This window comes from Balaenoptera borealis (genome assembly GCF_965194805.1).
Source record: "Balaenoptera borealis genome assembly, chromosome: 9".
In the NCBI taxonomy this organism is placed as follows: domain Eukaryota; kingdom Metazoa; phylum Chordata; class Mammalia; order Artiodactyla; family Balaenopteridae; genus Balaenoptera; species Balaenoptera borealis.
The window spans coordinates 51,611,831-51,637,140 of record NC_138873.1 but is presented as its reverse complement, the minus strand read 5'-3'; the positions used below and the strand labels follow the sequence as shown (position 1 = coordinate 51,637,140).

The 25,310-nt window shown below is 37.3% G+C and overlaps 1 protein-coding gene across 2 annotated transcripts in view; it reads right to left on the bottom strand.

The window, feature by feature from the left end:
• SNX3 (sorting nexin 3) overlaps nt 1-25,310 on the bottom strand; it is a 44,048-nt gene that overhangs the window by 4,789 nt on the left and 13,949 nt on the right. Inside the window, exon 2 of one of the 2 annotated variants that reach the window (XM_082404912.1) lies at nt 3,713-3,808. The exons of the other annotated variant lie outside the window; for it this stretch is intronic. Within the exon in view, the coding sequence (XP_082261038.1) occupies nt 3,713-3,808 (96 nt within the window). The remainder of the gene's footprint in view (nt 1-3,712; nt 3,809-25,310) is intronic. 2 annotated transcript variants of the gene reach the window in all.

The window sequence follows — 25,310 nt, the reverse complement described above, 5'->3', positions numbered from 1 at the left end:
ATGGGCAAAGGAGCTGAAAAAAAATTTCTCCACAGAAGATATATAAATGGCTGATAAGTACATGAAAAGATTATCAACATCATTAGCCATCAGGAAAATGAAAACCACGAGATACCACTTCACACACGCTAAGAAAGCTATAATAAAGAAATCAGATAATATTAAATGTTGGTGAGGATGTGGAAAAACATGGAACCTTTATACATTGTTGGTGGAAATGTAAAAATGGTATACCTGTTCTGGAAAAAAAGTCTGGAAGTTCCTCAAAAGGTTAAACAGAGTTATCATATGGCTGTAAATCCATTCTTAGGTATATACCCAAGAGATACAAACACGTATGTCCATACAAAAACCTGTACATGAATGTTCACAGCAGCATTATTATTATTTTTAAAATATTTATTTATTTATTTATTTGACTGCGTGGGTCTTAGTTGCGGTTTGCGGGACCTAGTTCCCTGACCCGGGCCCCCTGCATTGGGAGCATAGAGTCTTAACCACTGGACCACCAGGGAAGTCCCACAGCAGCATTATTCTCAATAGTCAAAAAGCAGGAATGACCCAAATGTCTGCCAATGATAAATGGATAAATAAAATGTGGTTTATCCATACAAAAGAATATTTTGGGGAAATAAAAACAAATGAAGTAGTGATTAAAAATACAATAGGATGAACCTAGAAAACACGCTCAGTGAAAGAAGCCAGTGAAAGAAGCCAGACACAAACGACTACATATTCTATGCTTCTATTTATATGAAATGCCCAGAACAGGCAAATTCATAGAGAAAGAAGATTAGTGGTTGTTTAGGGCTGGGTGAGGAGAAATTGGTAGTGATTACTAACGGGTATGGGGTCTCTCTTACGGAGTGATTACAATGTTCTAAAACTGACTATAGTAATGGTTGCACAACTTTGTGAATATAGTAAGAACCACTGAATTGTACACTTTAAATTGGTGAACTGTATGGCATGTGAATTATGTCAATAAAGCTGTCATAAAAAAAAGTGATGTATACATTCATGAAATGCGTATTAAACACTCCAGTGTGCCAGGTGCTATGTTAAGCAAAGCCAAAAGTCTATCAAGACACTCTTCCCATAATCAAACAGAAAAAGACAAACATTGTATGATCTCACTTATATGTGGAATCTAAAAGAGCTGAACTCACAGAAACAGAGAGTAGTAGATGGGCTGAGGGTGGGGGAAATGGGGAGATATTGGTCAAATGGTACAACCTTTCAGTTAAAAGATGAGTAGGTTCTGGGGAGCTAATGTATAGCATGGTAACTATGGTTAACAGGATTGTATTGTACTCTTAAAAGTTGCTAAGAGAGGGCTTCCCTAGTGGCGCAGTGGTTGAGAATCTGCCTGCCAAGGCAGGGGACATGGGTTCGAGCCCTGGTCTGGGAAGATCCCACATGCCGCGGAGCAACTAGGCCTGTGAGCCACAACTACTGAGCCTGCGCGTCTGGAGCTTGTGCTCCGCAACAAGAGAGGCCGCGATAATGAGAGACCCGCGCACCGCGATGAAGAGTGGCCCCCGCTTGCCACAACTGGAGAAAGCCCTCGCACGGAAACAAAGACCCAACACAGCCAAAAATAAAAATAAATAAAATAAAGAATTACAAAAAAAAAAAAAAGTAAAATATTAAAAAAAAAAAAAAAGTTGCTAAGAGAAACAGATATTGAATGTTACCACCACTAACAACAAAACAAAACAAACAAAAACCCCTATGTGAAGTGATAGATGTATTAACTAATTTTATTATGGTAATCATTTCACAATATATACATATATCAAATCATTGTGTTATATAACTTAATGTTATTTGTCAATTCTATCTCAATAAAGGTGGGGAAAAAAAAGACACTTCTCCCTATGGTCATAAAAAATTTCTTCTTTGTTACCCAAAACTTTCCTAACTTGTTTTGTACACTTAGATCTTCAAACCATCTGTAATTTATAGACAGTGAGTTATAAATCTTTATTCCCAAATAGCCAAATGTTGCAACCCCATTTACTGAATATAAATTCCTTTCTGCACAAATTGACAATGTTATTTTTGTTATGAACTAAGTTTCCAGTAAACACGTGGTCAGCTTCTAAATTCTCTGACATTCTGCTAATCTATTTGTCCACCCTAAAGCAATACTACATTGTTTTAATTACTATAGTCTTAACATATGCTCTGATGTCTGCAGGTGCTAAATTATTGGTAAAAATAATTTTTGGCTATTCTTGAGCTTTCTCTGATTCTAAAGCTCTATATGAATCTGCAGGTTTATAACGAACTCCACTAAGATTTGTATTAGAATTTTACAAATTTATAAATAAGTTAGGAGATACTGCCTTATTTCTGTCAGGTCTACTGCTAAAATGCCACCTCTAAGAGAGGCCTTCTCTTGACTATCCTATATGACAGTAGATCTCCTGGCACTCCCTATTTCCCTTAGTTTAATTTTGTTTTTTAGAGCATATTACCATCTGACATATTATATATCTTACTATCTTTTTCTGGTCTCCCTTCACCACTACCCCAACTTACCCAATAAAGTACCATAAAAGTAGGGACCCTTCATTTGTTCACAGCTCTATCTGCAACTGACAGAACACACAGAATGAGCTCTCAAATGTTTATAGAGTAAATGAATCTTCAAAAGTGAATATTCCAAACCAGGAATGTAATATTTCTGTTTATTAAGGTCTTCTTTTGATCTTTCAATGAAGTTTTAAAGTTTTCTTTACATGGGTCTTATATTTCCAGTTTTACTTGTAAGTATTTTATACTTGGATATTCTTTTGAGTAAAACTGTTTTTCCATTTTTGATGGAATGCTATGATTTGTATATGTTGTTCTTGTATCCAGCCATATTTTTCTGGTTAAGGGCGTTTTCCTTCCTCTTCTACCTTAGTACGCTTCAGAAGCGAGAACGAGTTAGCCTTAACCTACTTCAGGGCTCCTACCATACCCACTTCTTATCCTACTACACTCTAGTCACAAGATAACTTTTCGTCATTCTGAGTGTACTTTTCATGACTCCATGCCATATATGTCATTCTGATGTAGGGCTGAAATAAGAGACGTTAGAATGAGACCTTGTTCTCTCTATTTTGCAGCCAAAGCCACCAAATTTCTTCTAAGAGAAGACAATTATTATCAGGATATATGACAGTGTTCTAAAACTGCAGGTAGCAACCCGACAGTAGATCATGGCCATCATTTAAAAAGCTAATCTGAGGAATATCAGCACCTGTCACACAGAGTAAGGTAAGTACTGGTTTATGAAACTTCTGTTATATGTAAATGTGTGATGATAAAAAAAAAAGTATGGAGTCAGTAAAAAAAAAAATTGGAAATACACTGATATAGGAGATGTACTAAAGAAGAGAAACTTAGCAAGGGGAGGAGAGGAAGGTGGGACAGGAAGATCACGGAAAGGAAGGAAGCAATAGCAAGAAAGTTCTAAGAAGAGTTATCTAAGTGTGAGTCAGCAAAGGCCTCAACTGGGCCACTGAAGTAGACATGAGAAGGAAGAGTTCTAAGGAAAAACTGCACACTTCCCCCATCTCCTATGAAGTAAAATGAAAGTGAACTATTTGAAAAAAAAAAAAAAGTTTGCTTTTACTCTTCAAGATAATTCTCCTGAGAAGTCTTAAACATTAAAATTTGGAATGTTTTGTTTTAAAGTCACATCACAAATAATTCTTACCTTGCTCTCTCTTTCTAATTCACTTCTCAGCCATTCAAAGTCACTGTATCTTCTTCTAACGGTAGATTCCTTCAGCTTGAAAATAGGCAGATTTGTCTGAAACAAACAGAAAATCACTCCTAAATTGAAGCATGTTACAGGGACTTAAAAAAAGTGGGGGGTTGGGGGAGGACCTGTTTGTCAAACTGATAATATGGCAAGCCTAGTTATGTTAATATAAGAAAATCATAAAGTTATTAAGATGACATTTTACCTTTAAATGTAAAAAAGTACATTTTTTACATGGCTGTTAAAAAAGTATTTTATTTATACTAGAATACAACTTTTATTTATTTATTTATTTTTTATATTTATTTTTGGCTGTGTTGGGTCTTCGTTTCTGTGTGAGGGCTTTCTCTAGTTGCGGCAAGCAGGCGCTACTCTTCATCGCGGTGCGAGGGCCTCTCACTATCGCGGCCTCTCGTTGCGGAACACAGGCTCCAGACGCGCAGGCTCAGTAGTTGTGGCTCACGGGCCTAGTTGCTCCGCGGCATGTGGGAGCTTCCCAGACCAGGGCTCGAACCCATGTCCCCTGCCTTGGCAGGCAGATTCTCAACCACTGCGCCACCAGGGAAGCCCAGAATACAACGTTTAAAAATGCACATTTGTACATATGCTTTTGGATGTCATTCTGCCTGAGGTCAGTTACATAAATATAGGTCAGTTTTTCTATTTCAGTAAGCTGTAAAAATGTCAGGAGTGAGATGAAGCTAGCTCTGATTGCTATACAGTTTAGTATACAATGCTCATAGGGGAAACAGACCTTAACTACTTTGAAATGAAATACAAAATATTTTGTTATTATGACTAAATTAGATGTTTCATAGTGAAAGAAAAGAATGCAGAATTATTCTTAATAGTCTTCTTAAAAATGCGAGAAAACAGCAGGGAAAGAGTGCAATGCACTCTTACCACCAATAGGAAATTAGGAGTCATACACATAAGGTCCATCTATCCAGAGCTTACAGGCTGAGGGCAAGTTTAGGAACTGAAAACATAATGCCCAGTACCTTGAGGTTACATCGGAATGGAAGACTATTTTTACAAGAAAGAACGCAATGACTACTTCTGTCAAATTCTAAACTTAAAGTAATAAGAAAGATTTCTATTATCTTTTACTGATCCTAAAGAGAAAATATACTACCAAATACAATTTAAAATGGTTTACGATTGAGGGCTATTAGCAGAAGCTGTATACCACTACAATTTTATAATCAAGAATAGATTTTAAAATGCACATAATATCACAAAGTTGGTAGGGACAGAAATGACCTAACACAATTAATGCCATACCATACTGAAAATGCTATTTAATACTATATACTCTCAGATTATATTTTGTCCTTTATTCAGTCTTTACACTTGTAGAATGACAAACTGTTTTAAAGCTGAAAAGAAAAAGTGTCACCCGAAGGAAAGACTGGCTTCTTACAGGGACATCATCATCATGTAAAATTCACCCCTAAGAAAATTCCAATCATTTGTTAAACTTAATGCCACTAGTAAGTGTCATTCAGCAGAAGTAAAGCTTTTTATTCAGGACCATAAACCCATTTTGCAGTGGTTTCAATTTTTTCCAACGTGTATTAACTTCTCTATGTAGTATACCTTATAGCTTGGAATCTTCTACAGATGCTATTGGGCATAACACTGTATAGGATTCAAGCATGAAACCAAATCTCACAAGAGGTTTAAAAGCACTTGAATTTTCTTTCCCAGGTAACCACAACATTTGTTCATTGTATTAATGACTAAGAGCAAAATTGCACCTAACAAGACTCTTATTATACTAAAAGTCAAGCTTATATTTAGAGATGCTGGCTTGCTGTACAGAGGGGTATTCTCACTCCCCACAGGGAATAAAATTAGGTCCCCTGGAGAGCAGGATGATAATTCCCAGAAAGAAAGCACTGGATTATTTCTCTCTAATTTCACCCATTGGCTTTTTAACCAAGTTCACCCTTCCGCATTAAAATATTAAGTCTTTGTAAGTGTCTAAAGATAGAAAGGCCTTTACAGAATTGAGTGTTTTCTGCAGGTGAGACTTTACATTTTGAATTCCCTCCTCTCAAATTACTTTACAAAAGGGATTAGCTGCTCTCTTTATTCAATATGTTAAGATCAAGCTTGTGAATAGAGTTCCCTAAGAATTTTCATACTTATGGGTACGGAAGTCTATAAAGTTAATCTCTGAAACAACATATCAAGCTTACAGGTACAATGTTGAGGGAAGAATGCCAATTCAGCTCATTTTACCTCCATTTTCCCTTTTGAACTTTTGACACAAGCATGATTATATCTGATTCACTTTAATAGACGGGTAGTGGGAGGGAGAAAAAGTCCATTCCTTTCTATGATTAGCTAAGAGTTTGATAGATTATATATTAAAAAAGGATCATGGTTAGCTTAAGAAAATTTCATTGTTTTCTCAGCTGGTTATAATTTCTCTTTATATGAGGACTGCTTTAGAGTTTTTTGTGTTTTTTTTAACATCTTTATTGGAGTATAATTGCTTTACAACGGTGTGTTAGTTTCTGCTGTATAACAAAGTGAATCAGCTATACATATACATACATCCCCATATCCCCTCCCTCTTGTGTCTCCCTCCCACCCTCCCTATCCCACCCCTCTAGGTGGTCACAAAGCACCAAGCTGATCTCCTTGTGCTATGCGGCTGCTTCCCACTATCTAATTTACATTTGGTAGTGTATATATGTCAATGCCACTCTCTCACTTGGTCCCAGCTTACCCTTCCCCTTCCCCGTGTCCTCAAGTCCATTCTCTATGTCTGCGTCTTTATTCCTGTCCTGCCACTAGGTTCTTCAGAACCTTTTTTTTTTTTTTTAAGATTCCATATATATGTGTTAGCATATGGTATTTGTTTTTCTCTTTCTGACTTACTCCACTCTCTATGTCAGTCTCTAGGTCCATCCACCTCACTACAAAAAACTCAATTTCGTTTTTTTTATGGCTGAGTAATATTCCATTGTACATATGTGCCACATCTTCTTTATCCATTCATCTGTCGATGGACACTTAGGTTGCTTCCCATGTCCTGGCTATTGTAAACAGAGCTGCAATGAACATTGTGGTACATGACTCTTTTTGAATTATGGTTTTGTCAGGGTATACGCCCAGTAGTGGGATTGCTGGGTCATATGGTAGTTCTATTTTTAGTTTTTTGAGGAACCTCCATACTGTTCTCCGTAGTGGCTGTATCAATTTACATTCCCACCAAGAGTGCAAGAGGGTTCCCTTTTCTCCACACCCTCTCCAGCATTTATTGTTTGTAGATTTTTTTTTTAAACGCATTGTTTACTTTGTTTATTTATTTATTTATTTTTGGCTGTGTTGGGTCTTCGTTTCTGTGCGAGGGCTTTCCCCAGTTGCGGCAAGCGGGGGCCACTCTTCATCGCGGTGCGCGGGCCTCTCACTACCATGGCCTCTCCTGTTGCGGAGCACAGGCTCCAGACGCACAGGCTCAGCAATTGTGGCTCACGGGCCCAGTCGCTCCGCGGCATGTGGTTTGTAGATTTTTTGATGATGGCCATTCTGACCGGTGTGAGTGATACCTCATTGTAGTTTTGATTTGCATTTCTCTAATGATTAGTGATGTTGAGCATCCTTTCGTGTGTTTGTTTAGAGTTTTGATAAAGTCACATCAAGTAATTCTTAGTATTATTTGCCCATTATTTTTAGAGTGGTAAGTGTGCCTGTTAACTTCTCCCCGATCATCACAAGGACTTGCAATTTAACTTGATCAAAATACAAATGAAAGATGCTGAGGTTTTTTGTTTAAGCCACTGGACTATCCCTGTTGATTACAAACTCTCATGATTGGTCACTTTCAACTTATTTAACCCTTATAAAATATTCTATTTTGGTTTTCTAAAGAGAAAAGAGTAAGGATAATTTGTTTCCCCTACAGTTTTGGGAGGATGCAACTATTACTACAGTTTAAGAGCATCTATAAAAGGGCATAGTGCTAGATAAGATGAGGAATATAACAATGAGTAAGATGCAGTCCCAGCCCTTATGAAGCCTATAATATGTTAGGTTACAAGATAAGCATATAAAAAGTTAAATTTACATGGTTAAAAATATCATACACCATAAACAAAAAGTTGAAAGACCACAAAAAACTGTAGACAAATATATACAATAAAAAACAAAGAAATAATTTCAGTAAAATGTAAAGAACTTAAAAACTAATGAAAGATGAATAACCTGACAAACAGAACAGGCAGAACACACAAAAACTATGTCAATAATGTTCAACTTCACTCACACAAGAAATGCCAGTCAAAACAGTAAGATCCCATTTTCATTTGTCAGACAGGCAGGTATTAAATTTTAATACCCAATGATGGTGAAGATAGATAGGCATCTAAAAAACTTGCTGATAATAGTGAAAACTGGTACAACCTTTAAGGAGGGTGTTTTGGTGATATCTATCACTCTTTTAAATGCATTTATCTTTTTTTTCTTAGCTTAATTAAAATTTTTTTCAATTAATTAATTAATTTATTTATTTTTGGCTGCGTTGGGTCTTTGTTGCTGCACGCGGGCTTTCTCTAGTTGCGTTGAGCAGGGGCTACTCTTTGTTGTGGTGTGTGGGCTTCTCATTGCAGTGGCTTCTCTTGTTGCGGAGCACGGGCTCTAGGCGCGCAGGTTTCAGTAGTTGTGCTACGCAGGCTCAGTAGTTGTGGCACACAGGCTTAGCTGCTCCACAGCATGTGGGATCTTCCCAAACCAGGGCTCGAACCCGTGTCCCCTGCATTGGCAGGCAGATTCTCAACCACTGCGCCACCAGGGAAGTCCCAATGCATTTATCTTTTGAGCCAACAATTCCACCAGGAATTAACCCTACAAATATTTCCACATATGCAGAAAGGTATCAGTGCATAGAAATTTACTTTAGCATTGTTTATATAATAGCAAAAAACAAAAAAAATACAACACACACACAAAAACCCAGAAAACTAAAAATCTTATTAAACTGTTACAAATATAAAATGAATTATTATACAGCTTTTAGAAAATATAACTCAGCCATAGACTGATCAAGAAGCCTGCCTGAGACGTGTAAAGTATAAGAAGTTTCAGAACAGTATCTATCTACAGTATGATACCATTTGTATAAAGAAAAAAGAAAAAGCATAAAGGAACTGATGATTGGTTTGGTCAGTATTCCTTTAACACATGGAGTCAGTCATACTACAGGAAGACAGTTGAGAATGGTGAAAATAGTGTGAACTACATGCAGAGAAGAAAGAAGTATATTTAGGAAGTAATTCTTGTATATTCTAAACCATAGGAGATGATGGGAATTAAAACTGAAAAGCCTGAATGTCTGGCTAAGGTATCTTCCTGTGAGCACCAGGAGTTAACAAACATCTCTGAACAGGAAAATATCTTTAAATCAAAAAAGTATAACAGAGAAGTTACTATGAATTCAACAGATTAGCTACATGTACTACTAAGGGGCAGCATGAAAACAGATGGTTCTATTCTCACCACACACAAAAGCATTTTTTTGGTAACTATGTATGATTCTGGATATTAACTAGACTTATTGTGGTGATCATTTCACAATGTATACAAATATCAAATCATTATGTTGTACACCTAAAACTAATACAATGTTAGATGTCAGTTATTTCTTAAAAAAAGAAAAAGGTTGGTTCTAGCTACTTTTAAGTTTTATCTGCTTGAAGAATATGGAAAAGAGACAGACAACTGAGGCAAATTATAGCAAAAATTCTTCAGAGGTTTTCTTTTGGATATCATTTAAAATGCTCTTGACTTATCCAGAGACAAATAAAGTGCTGCATTCTGAAACTAAACGTAAATCAGACTTAACTATGGTTAACTTAAGATGACTAAAACCTCTGAAATTTAAAAGGCAAGATTTAGTATTTTCTCATCCTTACATTCATATTTTCCTCCTAATTTCAAGAAAAGTTGCTCTAGGGACTTCCCTGGTGGTCCAGTGGGTAAGACTCCATGCTCCCAATGCAGGAGACCCAGGTTTGATCCCCGGTAGGGGAACTAGATCCTGCATGCATGCTGCAACTAAGAGTTCACATGCCGCAACTAAGAGCCCGCATGCCACAGCAAAGATCCCATGTGCCACAACTAAGACCTGGAGCAGCCCAAATAAATAAATAAATAAATAAAAAGGAAAAAAAAGAAAAGCTGCCCTAGTTGCTCAAGCTGAGCATAAACTAGAAACCACTGTTTTCCTCTAGCTATGGTTCATTTTACCTAACAGGTAAAAGTGTCAAACTCAGCCATTTGTATGAAATAACAATATTTGAGGAACAGTGACCAGAGACAGGCAAGATCAGAGACAAGCAAAACTAAAGTCCATCATTAGGCAGGAACCATAAACTAAGACACAGCCGTCAGCTATTTGTGTAGGTATGTGTTATTAGTAAATGCTGAAGGTGAGCTTAAGTAACCTTGGCCTATTTTAGACTTTTCAGTTTCATTCATGGAGTTATGAATGTTCTGCAAAGCAAAGACAGAGGCTCCTATAAATATTTACATCAACTATTGTCATACATGTAAGAAATCGCAAATTAACCATAATTTAAAGCTATGTCAGGGCTATGGCCCAAACTAACACTTAAAAAGCAGCGAATTATAATCATCTGCCCCTCAAAAAGTTAAGTTGGTTGCCTGGAATCCATAAAGTCTATAAAAACTATTTATTCCACATTGAAAATATGCTTTTAGTAATCATTATAAGCCAAATACTAGTTAAATGTCACCACTACTTAATAACATTTCTTTGGAAAACTATAAAATAGGTTACCTATATTAACAAGGGAGGCAAAAGCTGAGAATACAACAAGAGTGATCAGATCTGGCACTGAAAGGAGCTTTTAAAGTCATATCTAAATATAGAACATAATATTAAAAAGTCAGAGCTAAGAAAGTCAATCCAAAATCTCTACTCCATATCCTATTCCTGCTACTGAAGTCAAAGACGTCTTCTTCAACCTGGTTATGCTTCAGAATTACCTGAGTAGTTTAAAACAACTTCTTAAATGAAGAATAACACAAATAGAGAAAAGTGCACAAATACATTGAGGGTACAGCTCAATAAATTTTCCAGTGGTAGTAATCTGGGTAGTCCTAAAACAAAACAAAACAAAACATGGGGCATCCCTGGGGGCGTAGTGGTTAAGAATCTGCCTGCCAATGCAGGGGACACGGGTTCGAGCCCTGCTCTGGGAAGATCCCACATGCCACTGAGCAACTAAGCCTGTGCGCCACAACTACTGAGCCTGTGCTCTAAAGCCCGTGAGCCACAACTACTGAGCCCACGTGCCACAACAACTGAAGCCTGCGCTCCTCAACAACAGAAGCCACCTCATGAGAAGCCTGCGCACTGCAACAAAGAGTAGGCCCCGCTCGCCGCAACTAGAGAAAGCCCACGTGCAGCAACAAAGATCCAATGCAGCCAAAAATAAATAAATAAATAAATATATTAAAAATAAAGAATCAAGCACTGCCTCATTATTGCTCTTTTTTTTTAACGTTTAAAGTTTTTACTGATTTGACACAAAACGAAGATAACATAAAATTCTTTACAAGATTCACACTGGTAACAAATTGGTTAAGGAATGTCAGTTCAGAGTATTTAAGCTTAACACTGCACAAAGAAAATTCAAAATGCCCATAAATATGACAATTCATAAAATGAAAGAAACTTGATAGAGACTTCCTAAATTTGACAAGCCCCAAAATCTACATGGCATTACAAATAATGATATATGACACTATTTTTTTCCTAAACTATCATTAGTAAAGAACAAAATTTTATTCTCCATGCTGGAGGAAGGAATGTAATTTTTAAAACTTTTTTCTATGTAAAATATTATAAAATTATTGTCATATGTAGAAGTGATCGAGTATGCAACAGCAAAAACCTCAAAAAAATATAGAATGGTGTTAGGCAGTTAGTAAAATTATGTTAATTTCTGAATTTTGTGACATCAGTAATATTCTGCAGTTTTCTTTTTTTAATTGAAGTATAGTGGATTTTCAATATTATATTAGTTTCAGGTGTACAACAGAGTGGCTCAAAATTTTTATAGATTATACTCCATTTGTTATTATAAAATATTGGCTATATTCCCTGTGCTGTACAATATATCCTTGTAGTTTATTTATATATGCCTTATCTCTTTAGTCTCCTTCCATCTAGAGCAATCCTCCTGCCCTTTTGCCATTTAAGACATTGGCAATTTTAAAGAATGTATCTGAGATACATTATACACTTGAGTTTGTCCTCTTCCTCATGACCAGTTTCATGTCGTTCATTTTTGTCAGGAATGTCCTTACAGAAGGAATGCTGAAGCTTTCTCAGTGCCCAACATCAGAAAGCACGTGATGTCAGCTTGTCCTATTATTGGATCACTTGGTTAAGGTGAAGTCAGCTAGATTTCTCCCATGTAAAGTTACCTTTTTTCCTCTTTATAGTGAGTTTTTTTTTTTATTCTTGCACTTACCCTTCATAATAAAATTCAGTGCCATTTGGAATTTACCCAGCTAAATTTAAAACTTATACAACTGGCAGAGCACAGAATGAATTCTTCTTGGAGAATTCACATTTTTAGGTGAAATTACTTGCCTGGCTTTAACCATTAAGAGAGAGACTGGCTTACTGCAGGAAAGCCCTACTCTCTGCCAAATACAGTGTGAACATGCAGATGTGTAAGTACATTATGTTCACAATTCGTTGATTCAGAAAAATTAAGAAGACTTATAGTCTACTTGGCTAGAATGAAGCCATGGATATTTGTTACTTGTCCTATGCAAAATTCAGGGCAATTCTCAAGCTTCTGTGTAGCTTATGAAAAGGAGATGGACTAATCACTGTATAAGAAACCTGGGGCATTCAGAAAACTAGAAAAGAACAAGACTAACCACTTGAAGAGAACCATTCAATATTATTTTATTGCTCTTTATTTTTCCTAATAATACACCAGAAACAAAACTGCAAAGGGATGAAATGTTATGAGAGAGGCCTATATGCCTGATACTCTTTTTTTTTTTTTCTTTTTCTTTTATTTATTTTATTTTTGGCTGTGTTGGGTCTTTGTTTCTGTGCGAGGGCTTTCTCCAGTTGCGGCAAGCAGGGGCCACTCTTCATCGCGGTGCACGGGCCTCTCACTATTGCGGCCTCTCTTGTGGCGGAGCACAGGCTCCAGACGCGCAGGCTCAGTAGTTGTGGCTCACGGGCCTAGTTGCTCCGCGGCATGTGGGATCTTCCCAGACCAGGGCTCGAACCCGTGTCCCCTGCGTTGGCAGGCAGATTCTCAACCACTGCGCCACCAGGGAAGCCCCTGCCTGATACTCTTAAAAGGCTATTTATATAAAACAGAAACCAGTCATTTCCCACAAGGTATTACTAATCACATAGGGTAAAATCATCAGGAATCCAAACAGACATTATATACTAAAGAACAGATTTTGAAACCATGGTATAGAGCTCTAAAACAAATGCTCCCTTCATGTCCAAGCAGAGGAAATGGCCACATTATTGGTCTCCATAAAGCTAGGTCTTACGCACTTACACAGGCTGACCTATTAAAGTCAGCAGCTCACAAATACCCTATATGTAACCTGATTATCACTGATAACCAAGCAGAAAACCAAGCCTCAAAACGTGGTCACCTGAATATAGCTTAACAATAGATATTAGAAAAATGTTTACTAGGTGTTTCTAGTATTTCTTCAGATAGTGTCATGTGTACATTTGAAAAAAGAGACTGGCAAAGACATCAAAAGTATACTCAATAGACCATACTCTATTCAACCAATCCTAAGAGATGTAAATGGATGCCTCACTACAGTTCTCATTAAAAGGTTGTATTTCTCCAAATATCTACATCTAGAGATAAAGGATAAGCTGAGAAGTGCTTAAGCTATTACCTCGCCCTTCAGTACTTTTGATACTTGTTTTACCCAAACTGGAACAGCATGAATAACTGGAGATATGGTTTATAACCTAGATGAACTCTAAATATGGCTTGGGAGAAGTCATTGAAGTGAAGAATAAGCTTTTAGTCTGGAGAACCTTTGAAATGTAGATTGTCATTAAGCCAAGGTATTTAGTTTAGTTTCTTTCTTTCTTTTTTTAAAAAATAAGGATGTGGCCTTCCTGTGATACAATTTCCCGTTATTTTAAAAGAAGTATCCTTTATGGTATAATTTCTGAAACAGTAGAGAAGAAATTATCTAGACTGGTTTAATGTATAAACCAAGTAATTCCAAATACTTTTCCTACTTTGTCCATATTCTTCATTTGTGAATGGCAACAAGATTCATTTGTGAGTTCATGCGAGGTTTTCAATGAACAACCTTTAATGGAATTGTGCAGTAATAATTCTACTGTAAAGGACAATTTGTTCTTAATAGTTCATGAACACTTACATAATCCTACAGGCTTCTGCTGAACGAAAACCGCCTATTAACAGGGTAACCTTTTTTGAACAATTTTTAAAGTGCAAAACAACTTTCTATCTCTTTCCAACGTGCCTAATTGTAAGAATTGCCTCAAGAGGTTTTGTATTTTTTTAAATTTACTTAATTTATTTATTTTTGGCTGAGTTGGGTCTTCATTGCTGCACGCGGGCTTTCTCTAGTTGTGGCGAGCGGGGTCCACTCTTTGTTGCGGTTCGCAGGCTTCTCATTGCGGTGGCTTCTCTTGTTGCAGAGCACGGGCTCTTGGGCACGTGGGCTTCAGTAGTTGTGGCACATGGGCTCAGTAGTTGTGGCTTGTGGGCTCTAGAGCGTGGGCTCAGTAGTTGTGGCTCACGGGCTTAGTTGCTCTGCAGCATGTGGGATCTTCCCGGACCAGGGATCGAACCCATGTCCCCTGCATTGGCAGGTGGATTCTTAACCGCTGCGCCACCAGGGAAGCCCTGGACACTATCTTAATTCTTATATCTTATCATATATCATAAGATATATCATATCTTACCACCAGGGAAGTCCCTCAAGAGGTTTTAAACATACTCCCATCCCCACAAACTCCAAATGCCCTCATCTAGAGAATCTCATTCAAATGAGTATGGGTTGGAATCCAAACATCAGTATTTTTAGGTGATTCTAAGGTGCAGCCAGGGTCAAGAACCACTGCCCTAGACTTACTAAGTGTGAAACAGGGTAGGGGGGGTACTGAGGAATCTGTATGGTCACCAGTGACTCTAGTTTAGCCAGGACAGATAAGGGCAGTATTTTACCTCCTCAAGGATAGTGATCTGGAACTAACACTATGAGAACACTGAACTGGAAACAGGATGCAAAGTCACTGTAAGTAAAACTATAATGTAGAAACCAGTGAAAGAATATTAGTTAAGAAGCTCTTTTCAGTAAGTGTATTTTAAACTTCAATATATGCATTACCAGGCACATATGGACGACAGAGATCTCAAAAGGACACCCTCCTTAAGAGATATTTACAGCATAAAACTGGTGGGTGGAGGGAGGAGAGCAAAGTAGTCTTCCAAGATTTATTACCTTTAGCAGTTACAACCATAATTCATCACAGACTTACTGTTTAGATAAAAGGGTAGAAACCTGCACTAGAGTAATCAGCGTAGCAATGAAATAGACATAAAACATACACACATGAATCTATTAGGTTAAGTCTGCATGGCAGGCTCATAAAAAGTATCCTTACAAAAAAAAAAAAAAAAGAACAATGGTACATGCTCATTTGCAGGTATGTCATTTTGATACATTACTGACCCTTGAACAATGCTGGGGATTAGTGGCGCTGACCCTCCTGAGAGTTGAAAATCCAAGTATAATTTATAGTCGGCCCTCTGAATACATGGTTCCTCTGTATTTGCGGTTCTGCAAACATGGATCCTGTAGTACTGTAGTATTTACTATTGAAAAAAATCCGTTAATAGGTGGACCCACGCAGTTCAAACCTATGCTGTTCAAGGACCAACAGTATATCCTTTCAGACTTCCATATATACAAATTTTATTCTTATTAAAAATATCAGCTTCTCATTTGATATCGTTAACATGATTGTATACAGTCATCATCTATATGAGAGACAGTATAGTACAATGGTTAAAGCATGCAGCTCTGGAACCAGACAATCTGGTTTTAATCCCAACTCAGACATTAATCAGCTATCTGACCCTGGGCAAAATGCTATGGATGAGAGCTAGATGAAGCCTTAATATAGATCCAGGGAACTGATATACCGTCTTTAGGACAAACCTCTGAAGGTAAAATTACTGGGCCAAAAGCTATGAATGTTAAGGCTTCAAAATGTCCTCCAGAGAGGCTACTTTGCTGTAGACTAAGGAGGTACACAACTGTAGCAGGCTATTACTTTGGTGGCCTACAATAAACAATGCCTCTCGGTATCTTTCTTTCTGTATCCTCCATATCTTTATGTATCCTCTCCCATATCAGCCTGGCCATGTAACTGCCTTTGATCAATGGTATATTAGCAAATATCTATTGATTACAATAGGGCTCGTCCTCTTGGAACGCTTCTTCATAAAGACATTGTCTCTTGGAACCCAGCCACCGTTATTCTATTAGAAATCTAACTATCCACATGGAGGAAAACTCAGGACCTGATCATCAGCCCCAGCTTATCTCCCAGATGGTAGCCAGCACCAACTTGCCAGCTAGCTATATGACTGAGTCATCTTAGAAATAAATCCAGCCCCAATCAAGCTGCTCCAGTAGATATCAAGGAGAACAGAGATAAGCTGTCCCTTTCTTAGATCTGACCAAACTGTAGAACTGTAATAAAGTGAAAGTAAATTGTTGTTTTAAGCCACCAAATTTGGGAGTTTTGTTACACAGCAATAGATAACTGAATCAGTAACCTGATTTTGGTAGAGTCATGCTAATAATCAAGAAGAGACTGAGAGGATAGTATTTCATATATAAAAATGTGATACCTAAAGAGCGAATAGACTTAAAAAATGTTTAAACTCTTTGCTGTTTACTTTTTTGCTTCCTTATCAGCTCTTGACTATTTTCTGAGTAGCTGAAGTTCCCAGAAAATCCAAAAGATTTTACTGATTCTGGATTATTCAGCAAAGGAAGTGTTCCTCCATAACTTAAGAAGCTGATCAAATGAGTTGAACCTGAAGATTTCCTACTCTGAACAAAGGAAAAGTTTTAAAATAATGGTTATAACTTAAGATTGAGTTGCTTTCTCTACAGTAACTTGATATATCTCTAGGAATAGATAGTATGAAATAGTTTGCCACCAATATTATAAAAGAATGAAGCTGAGGTGTTTCTTCAAAGAATTACCTGGAAAACTATAAAAAACATCAAAGAGGGTATTTAATGAGTCTTAATTCTCTAAGACATGAGTGATCCCCATAGTAATAGACTCCTTTCTCTTCTAGTCAGAGTGATTAGCTATAGTAATAGCAACTAGACAATGATATTAAACACTATATACATGCATGCTTTAAATTTACAAATTGACAGCAGTGTCATTACAATATTTTACTCCTTTCATAAAGCTGCACAAAGAATGATTATTGTTCTAGTAACCTGAAAGTACTCAAATCACTAATGCAAAATCTTTTTATTAGAAATAGTAAGTAACTCTCTAAGAATCCTCATAATATACCATGACTAACAGCACAGGTCATAAGAGGATTTGTAACTTGTCATCAAAGGTTTCAATACATTAATAATTAGGTCAGTATAATTTCAAAAAATTTCTGGTCAGCAGATCCTCTTTAACTTAGATGTAATCAGTGTTTGAGGTAGGGCTGGAAAGCAAGGCATTCTGGTTCTTTCCCTTATAATTTAGGTTCATTTCAGAGTACTCTGTCTAGCCTCTTTTCTTCTCATACTTTCCCTTCCATGACCTCTCCTCCAAGCTGTGTTGTGAAGTTTGTAAGAAAAGGAAATCATTCCAGATCCTTCACCTTTAGCCCCCGAACCCTACTTGAAACCCTATAAATATTTAATATTTATAAATATTAATTATGAAGTCTCATAAGCCATTAAACTGATGTTAGAATGCTAATAAGTATACAGAATAAAAGGCATTTACTGAGACTCTACCATGAACGCTGACTAAGTATACTGACATGGTCCCTGACTTAGATTTTATACAGACAAGGATAGGTTAGGGTTAGGAGGTAGACACTAAGGAGAGTGGAATACCATGGGGCAGTTTCTGTGAGATAGTACTCAATTTGGGGAGTACATTATGATAAAGACATGTATGTACAACCTGTCAAAGGCCTTAAAGCTAAAAGAAAAATTTTCTAAGTATATTTTCATGGCTGCTTACATCATTATGTATCAAAAGTTTTCAAGTTTAGATATGGATGAAAAGTTTAAAGTCCCCGTTTCTTCCATTCACTTAAGGTATTCAAGGTAACAGCCATTAAGGTTGTATCTCAGAGAGAGACATAAGGTTTAAATAATTGTTGTAACACTTTTAGTGGTGGAAGTTCCTGACATGATACATTGTTGGGGGAACAAAATGCAAGCAAATATATATGAGTATATATACATTCATTCAGTATTTCCTTTGTATGACTGTAGACTTAGCATAATAGAAGCTAATCACAAATCTGTGACAATGATTTCTGATTCCTGGAAGCAGCAAACAAACAAAAAACCAGATAAATTAATCAAGCAGACCTGGGCTCAAGCCCTTCTCCGGAACTAAACAGTATGACCCTGTCAAGTTACTTTCCCCCTCTATATCTGAGTTGCAGTATCTTTAAAATGAAGATACTGCCACTTAGCTCAATTAAATAGGAACTATTATTACTTCACACATATTATCACTTACTGGATATGCAGTGTAAAGTTTCAATTTATGGCTGAAGAAACTCAAAAAGAGGTGATATGAAACTTGTTCAAGGTCACATGTCTACTAATGGGCAAAGAGATAGAGAGGATTCTTACCTATGTTCAAGGTTCATGCTCTTAAGGAACACTATGGTTAGAGTACCTGACCCAGAACAGATGTTAAATAAAAAAGGTTAAAAACTCTACTAAAGGGACTTCCCTGGTGGTCCAGTGGTTAAGAATCCACCTTCCAATGCAGGGGACGTTGGTTCGATCCCTGGTTGTGGAACTAAGAGCCCACGTGCCGCGGGGAAACTAAGCCCATGTGCCACAACTAGAGAGCCCGTGTGCCTCAACTAGAGAGCCCACGCACTCTGGAGCCCATACGCCACAACTAGAGAGAAGCCCACATGCTGCAATGAAGAGCCTGCATGCTGCAACTAAAACCCGACACAGCCAAAAATAAATAAATAAATAAATAAATTTTAAAAAATCTACTAAACATTTAATAAACAGTTCAACAACTACTATGTGCAAAGAGCTAAGTAATACTCGGTTACGAGGCTTTTAAAAATATTTAAACATTGCATAAAAAGTGCTTCTGAGCACCCATAAATTAACATTAAATCATAATAATATGAACTAACAACACTGTAAATCAACTATACTCCAATATAAAATAAAAGTTAAAAAAACTTTTATTGACATATATACACTAATATGTATAAAATGGATAATAAGAACCTGCTGTATAAAAAAATAAATAAAATTCAAAAATTCAAAAAAAAAAAAAAGAATACTTAAAAAAAAAATGTTAAAAGGAGGGCTTCCCTGGTGGTGCAGTGGTTGGGAGTTTGCCAGCCAGTGCAGGGGACATGGGTTCAATCCCTGGTCCGGGAGGATCCCACACGCCGCGGAGCGGCTGGACCCAAGCGCCACAGCTGCTGAGCCTGCACCCTAGAGCCCGTGAGCCACAACTACTGAAGCCTATGCACCACGACTACTGAGGCCCGTGTGCCTGGAGCCCAGGCTCCGCAGCGGGGGAGGCCACCGCGGTGGGAGGCCCGCACCGCGGCAGGGGGTGGCCCCTGCTCACCGCAGCTAGAGAGGGCCCGCGCGCAGCAACGAGGACCCAACGGAGCCAAAAATAAAATAAATAAATTTAAAAAAACCCAAAAAACCCATAATGCGTAAAACCTTGTTTCTTTAAAATATGGAACCTAAAAGAAAGGTGTAATGTGTGGACTAAAAATGTCACCTGCCATATCAGAAACAAAGGATGTTGAGGTCATCAAACCATCAGCCACTGCAGCCACAGTATCCCCCCCCCCACCCCCACCCCACACTGTGCACCCTCAAGGGATTCAGGATGGAGAAAAACAGGATACTGGTCTTAGATAGTTAAGGTGCATATCAAAGGAATGATTTCAATGAGCCCAGACTCTTGCATCTTCCCATACATAAAAAGCGCTAAATTCATTAACTTGATGTCTGTTTGTCTTTAATTAATCTTTTGATGTTCCAACTACCTGGTATTTGTTGCAAAAACTCCTATGTATCCTAGCTCCTCCCTTACCTCTATGGAACAGTCCCTCAGAGCTATCTGAGAGGCTGCCTCCTGGGCTTGTCTTCAGCAAGTCTGCAGAATAAACCATAGTTCTCATCTTTCAGGTTGTGTTTTTTTTATTTTTTTTTTCAGTCAACAAATGTAAAAAGATAAGGGTGGAACTGCTGGAATGGTGGGTTAAGGAGCTTGGTAAACTCTCTCCCTCCAAAAAAATCAAAGATAAAACTAGTAGTTCTACCAGTGAGGCAAGCTGTGCAAACCAACACCATTGCTGCTAGAGGGAGACAGATCACTGATCACGAGTAGAATGCAGAAAAGTTCCATATACAGGGGTGTTGTTAACAATAGTGATCTTGGTGGCAAACAATTGGGGAAGGCCAATACTGCAGTAGACCAAGGTTGCAGTACTGACTGGGGCAAGGAACAAATCAGCAGACTTGCCAGAATTTTAGCAGGGATATCCTGAGAATGGCACATCAATGACAGGCCTTGATAAGCTCTCACTTACCCCTGGTGGTCTGAAAGGCTATGTGCTTGCACAAAGCTGTATGCAAGCTCAGAAAAGACTGGTGAGGACCCTCATTATCCATACATCTGTAACTGAATATGAGGTCTTTCAGAGATACAGGAGAGAGAAAGACATGCTGAAACAAACTTGTAACCTGGCTATAATTTCAATTCCCCAACCTACATACGAATACACTAGCAAAGGGCAGAAGCCTTACTAGCTCAAGGTGTTTATGCAGAACCTCTGACCAGTCACTGACCACTAAAGCAGTCCTGATCCAAGGGTGACCCTCTAGGAAGCCAGGCTTAAAACATACACACACACACACACACACACACACACACACACAGAGAGAGAGAGAGAGAGAGAGAGAGAGAGAGAGAGAGAGAAGAAAAATATCAGCAACTGCAAACTACAGACTTAGTGCAGGCAAGTCCTTAAAAAAAATAAAGATATAGCATCAGAGCTCCCCTGGGAGGAAAGCCAAGAGGTGATCTAGCTTAACAGTCTCTAAAATGTATCATCTAAAATGCTTGGTTTAACAAAAAAATTATAAAACATGCAAAGAAACAAGAAAGTGTAACCCATATGGGGGTGAAAACAGTCAATAGAAACTGTCTCTGAGGGTGTTCAGTTGTTGGACTAAGCTGACAAGGATTTCAAAGCAGCTATCACAAATACGTTCAAAGAACCAAAGGAAACCATACTTACAGAATTCAAGGTATGATGACAATGACTCAATGAACAGAGAACCTCAACAAAAAGAGATTATAAAGAAGAATGAAATTGGAATTCTAGAGTTGAAAAGTACAATAACTGCAATGAAAAATTCCCTGGAGGGGCTCAACAGCAGATCTCAACTGGCAGACAACAGAATCAACAAATCTGAAGATAGATCAACCAAATTTTCTATTCTGAAGAACATACAGGAAAAAAACAACAACAACAACAAAACAGTCTCAGAGACCCGTGAGACTCCACCAAGCATACCAACACAGGTGAAATGGGAGTCTCACAATGAGACAAAGAAGAATAAATAATGACTGAAGACTTGCCAAATTTGACTAAAATCTTTAATCTGCACATCCAAGAAGCTCAATGAATTCCAAGTAGGAGAAACACAAAGAGACTCTATACACATCATGGTAAAAATGTTGAAAGACAAAGACAAGCAGAAAATTTTGAAAGTAGCAAGAGAAAAATGACTCATCACATACCCCCCAATCCCCCACAATAAGATTAACAGCTGACTTCCCCCTGAAACAATGGGGACCAGGAAGCAGTGGAATATTCAGAATGTTGAAAGAAAACACAACAACAAATAATTCTGTACCTAGCGTAGTAGACAGAATTCTGACACGGCCCCCCAAATTCCCACCCCATGGTGTACACACCTCCTTTTAAGTGTGGGTGAGTCCTATGGATGTCACTTCAATGATTAGATTACATTCTCTGACAAAGTGAAAGAATTTTGCATATGGAATTAAAGTCCCTAATCATTTTGACTTTGAGTTCATCAAAAGGGAGATTTTGGGGGGATGGGTTTGACTTAAATCAGGTGAGTCCCTTAAAAGAGGGCTTTAGTTCCTCTTAGACCAAAGAGATAGTCTGACTAGCCTTGAAGAGGAAGGCTACTATAAATTCTATAACCTCCAAGAAAATGAATTCTGCCAATTATGTGAACCTGGAAAGAATCCCAAGCCTCACATGAGACCAAAACCTTGGCCAACCCCTGACTGTAGGCCTTGTGAGACCTGAGCAAAGGGCCGAGCTAAGCCATGCCCAGACCTCTGACTTATAGAAACTGGTAAGGTAATATTTTAAGGTACTGCATTTATGATAATTTTTAATGCAGCAGTAGAAAACTAATATATCCAGCAAAACTATCCTTCAAAAATAAAGATTAAATAAGACATTCCCAGATGAACAAAGACTGTAAGAATTCATAGTAAGCACATCTACCTTACAAGAAATAATAAAGAAAGCCCTTCAGGCTGAAAAGAAATGATACTAGATGGTAAATGGGATCCACATGAAGAAATAAAGAGCAGCAATAAAGGCAATTACATATGTAAATCGATAATACAGTAAAAAATAAATTTTTCTCTTTTCTTAGCTGATTAAAAAGACAATTGCATAAAACAATTATAAAATTATTGCCATTATAACATATAAAAATGTAACACATGACAATAATAGCATGAAGGAAGGGGGAGGTATATTGGACTAAGGTTCCTATTTCACTGGAATTAAGCTGGTATAATCTGAAGTACATTGTGAAAAGCTGTGGCATACTGTAATTCCTAGATCAAACACTAATAATAATTTTTAAAAAGAAGTAAAAGGGTCTCAGGAATTTAAATGGTACAAGAGAAAATATCTATTTAACACAAAAAGCAGTAAAGGAGGAACAGAGAAACAAAAATATGAGACATACAGAAAACAAGTATCAAAATGGCAGAAATAAACCCATCATACCAGTAATTTCATTAAAGATAAATGGATTAAGGGAGAAAATATTTGCAAATGAAATGACCAATAAGGGGTTAATCTCAAAAATATATAAACAGCTCTTACAACTTGACAGCAAAAAAGCAAACAATCCAATTAAAAAATGGGAAGACCTGAACAGATATTTTTCCAAAGACACACAGCTGGGCAAAAGGCACAGGAAAAGGTGCTCAACACTGTTAATCATCAGGGTAACGCAAATTAAAACCACAATGAGATATCACTTCACACCTGTCAGAATGGCTACTGTCAAAAAGACTACAAATAACAAATGCTGGAAGGATGTGGAGAAAAGGGAACCCTCGTAAACTGTTGATGAGGATATAAATTGGTGCAGCCACTGTGAAAAACAGTATGGAGGTTTCTCAAAAACTAAAAATAGAACTACCATAAGACCCATCAATTCCACTCCTGGGTAAGTATCTGAAAAAAAAAGAAAACACTTATTTGGAAAGATGCACGTACCCCAATGTTCACAGCAGCATTATTTACAATTGCCACAATATGGAAGCAATGTAAGTGTCCATCAATAGATGGATGGATAAAGAAGATGTGGTATATAAGAGTGTGTGTGCGTGCGTGTGTGTGTATTACAGTGGATACTACTCAGCCATAAAAGAATGAAATTTTGCCATTTGCGACAACAATGGATGGACTTGGAGGGTATTAGGCTAAGTGAAGTAAGTCAGACAGAGGAAGACAAATACTGTATGATACCACTTACATGTGGAATCTAAAAAATAAAACAAACTAATGAACAAAAAAGAAACAGACTCACAGACAGAGGGCAAAGTAGTGGTTACCAGTGGGAAGAGGGAAGGAGGGAGGGGCAAAATAGGGGTAGGGGATTAAGAGGTACAAACTACTATGTATAAAATAAATAAGCTACAAGGATATACTGTACAACACAGGGAATGCAGCCAATATTTTTTAGTAATTATAAATGGACTATAGCCTTTAAAAATTGTGAATCACTATGTTGTACACCTGAAACTTATATAATATTACACATGAACTATATCTCAATTAAAAACACAAAATAAAACATAAATGGATTACATACTCCAATCAAAAGGCAGAGATTATTGAGACTGAATAAAAAACTTATATCCTGTCTACAAGAGACACACTTAATATTCAAAAACAAAAACAGATTAAAAGTGGAAGGATGGGAAATTATATATAGCCTACAAATAACCGTAAGAAAGCTGGAGTAGCTATATTAGTATCAGATAAAACAGACTTTAAGACAAAAGAATTGAGATTCTTGGCAAAAGGTCTTGAAGAATTGCTTTCCTCCCTTGCTTTGGTAACTTGAGAGGAAAGATGATATAAAATTAAACAACCGCCCCTCCCCCATTATTCATTTCCATGTTTTTTTATGGTGGTAAAATGTACATAACATAAAAGTTACCATTTTAAGTGTACAAAGTGTGCAGTTTTAAGTGTACAGAGTTCTGTAGCATTAAGTACATTCACATTGTTGTGCAACCATCACTACCATCTATTGCCGAATAATAATACATTCTATAAGAATGTTTAAAATAATACATTCTATAAGAGAACGAGTAATGGATTCTTAAAACTAATCATTTACTGAAATCAGCGCTTTCTTCTCTTTTTTGACAATGCAATAAATAGAAAGCTGGAGCCAACTCTCAGATAATAACAGCAGCGGCTAATATTAAATAAACACAATAGTATTTAAAGTCCGTAACACACGTCATTTAATTCTCATGTAATTCTGAGGAAGATCCTAACACTCTCATCTTAGGATGGACAAAAAGTTCAGAGGAGTTAATTGCCCAAGGGCACTCAATTAGCAGGTAGGGCAAAACTGGGATATGAATTCATGTCCATAGTTCAAGTGTTAAACACTTAGAATATGTTAAACGTTATCTCCCAAAGAACAAAAAAATTAGTAGAGACTCTAAAAGAATGGAAGTCCATAGTACATAAGTACTCAATAGTTTTGTTCCTCTGCCCCCAACACACATAATACTAAGTCTGCCTCCAGTTCTCTTCTACCATCACTAGGTCGGGAAAGACTGCCCCAGATGTTTAGACCAACTGGGAGAGAAGTCTACCTTCCTTGAGAGGAAAACTTAAACACTATGATAGACTCATCAGTCAAAACCCAAAAA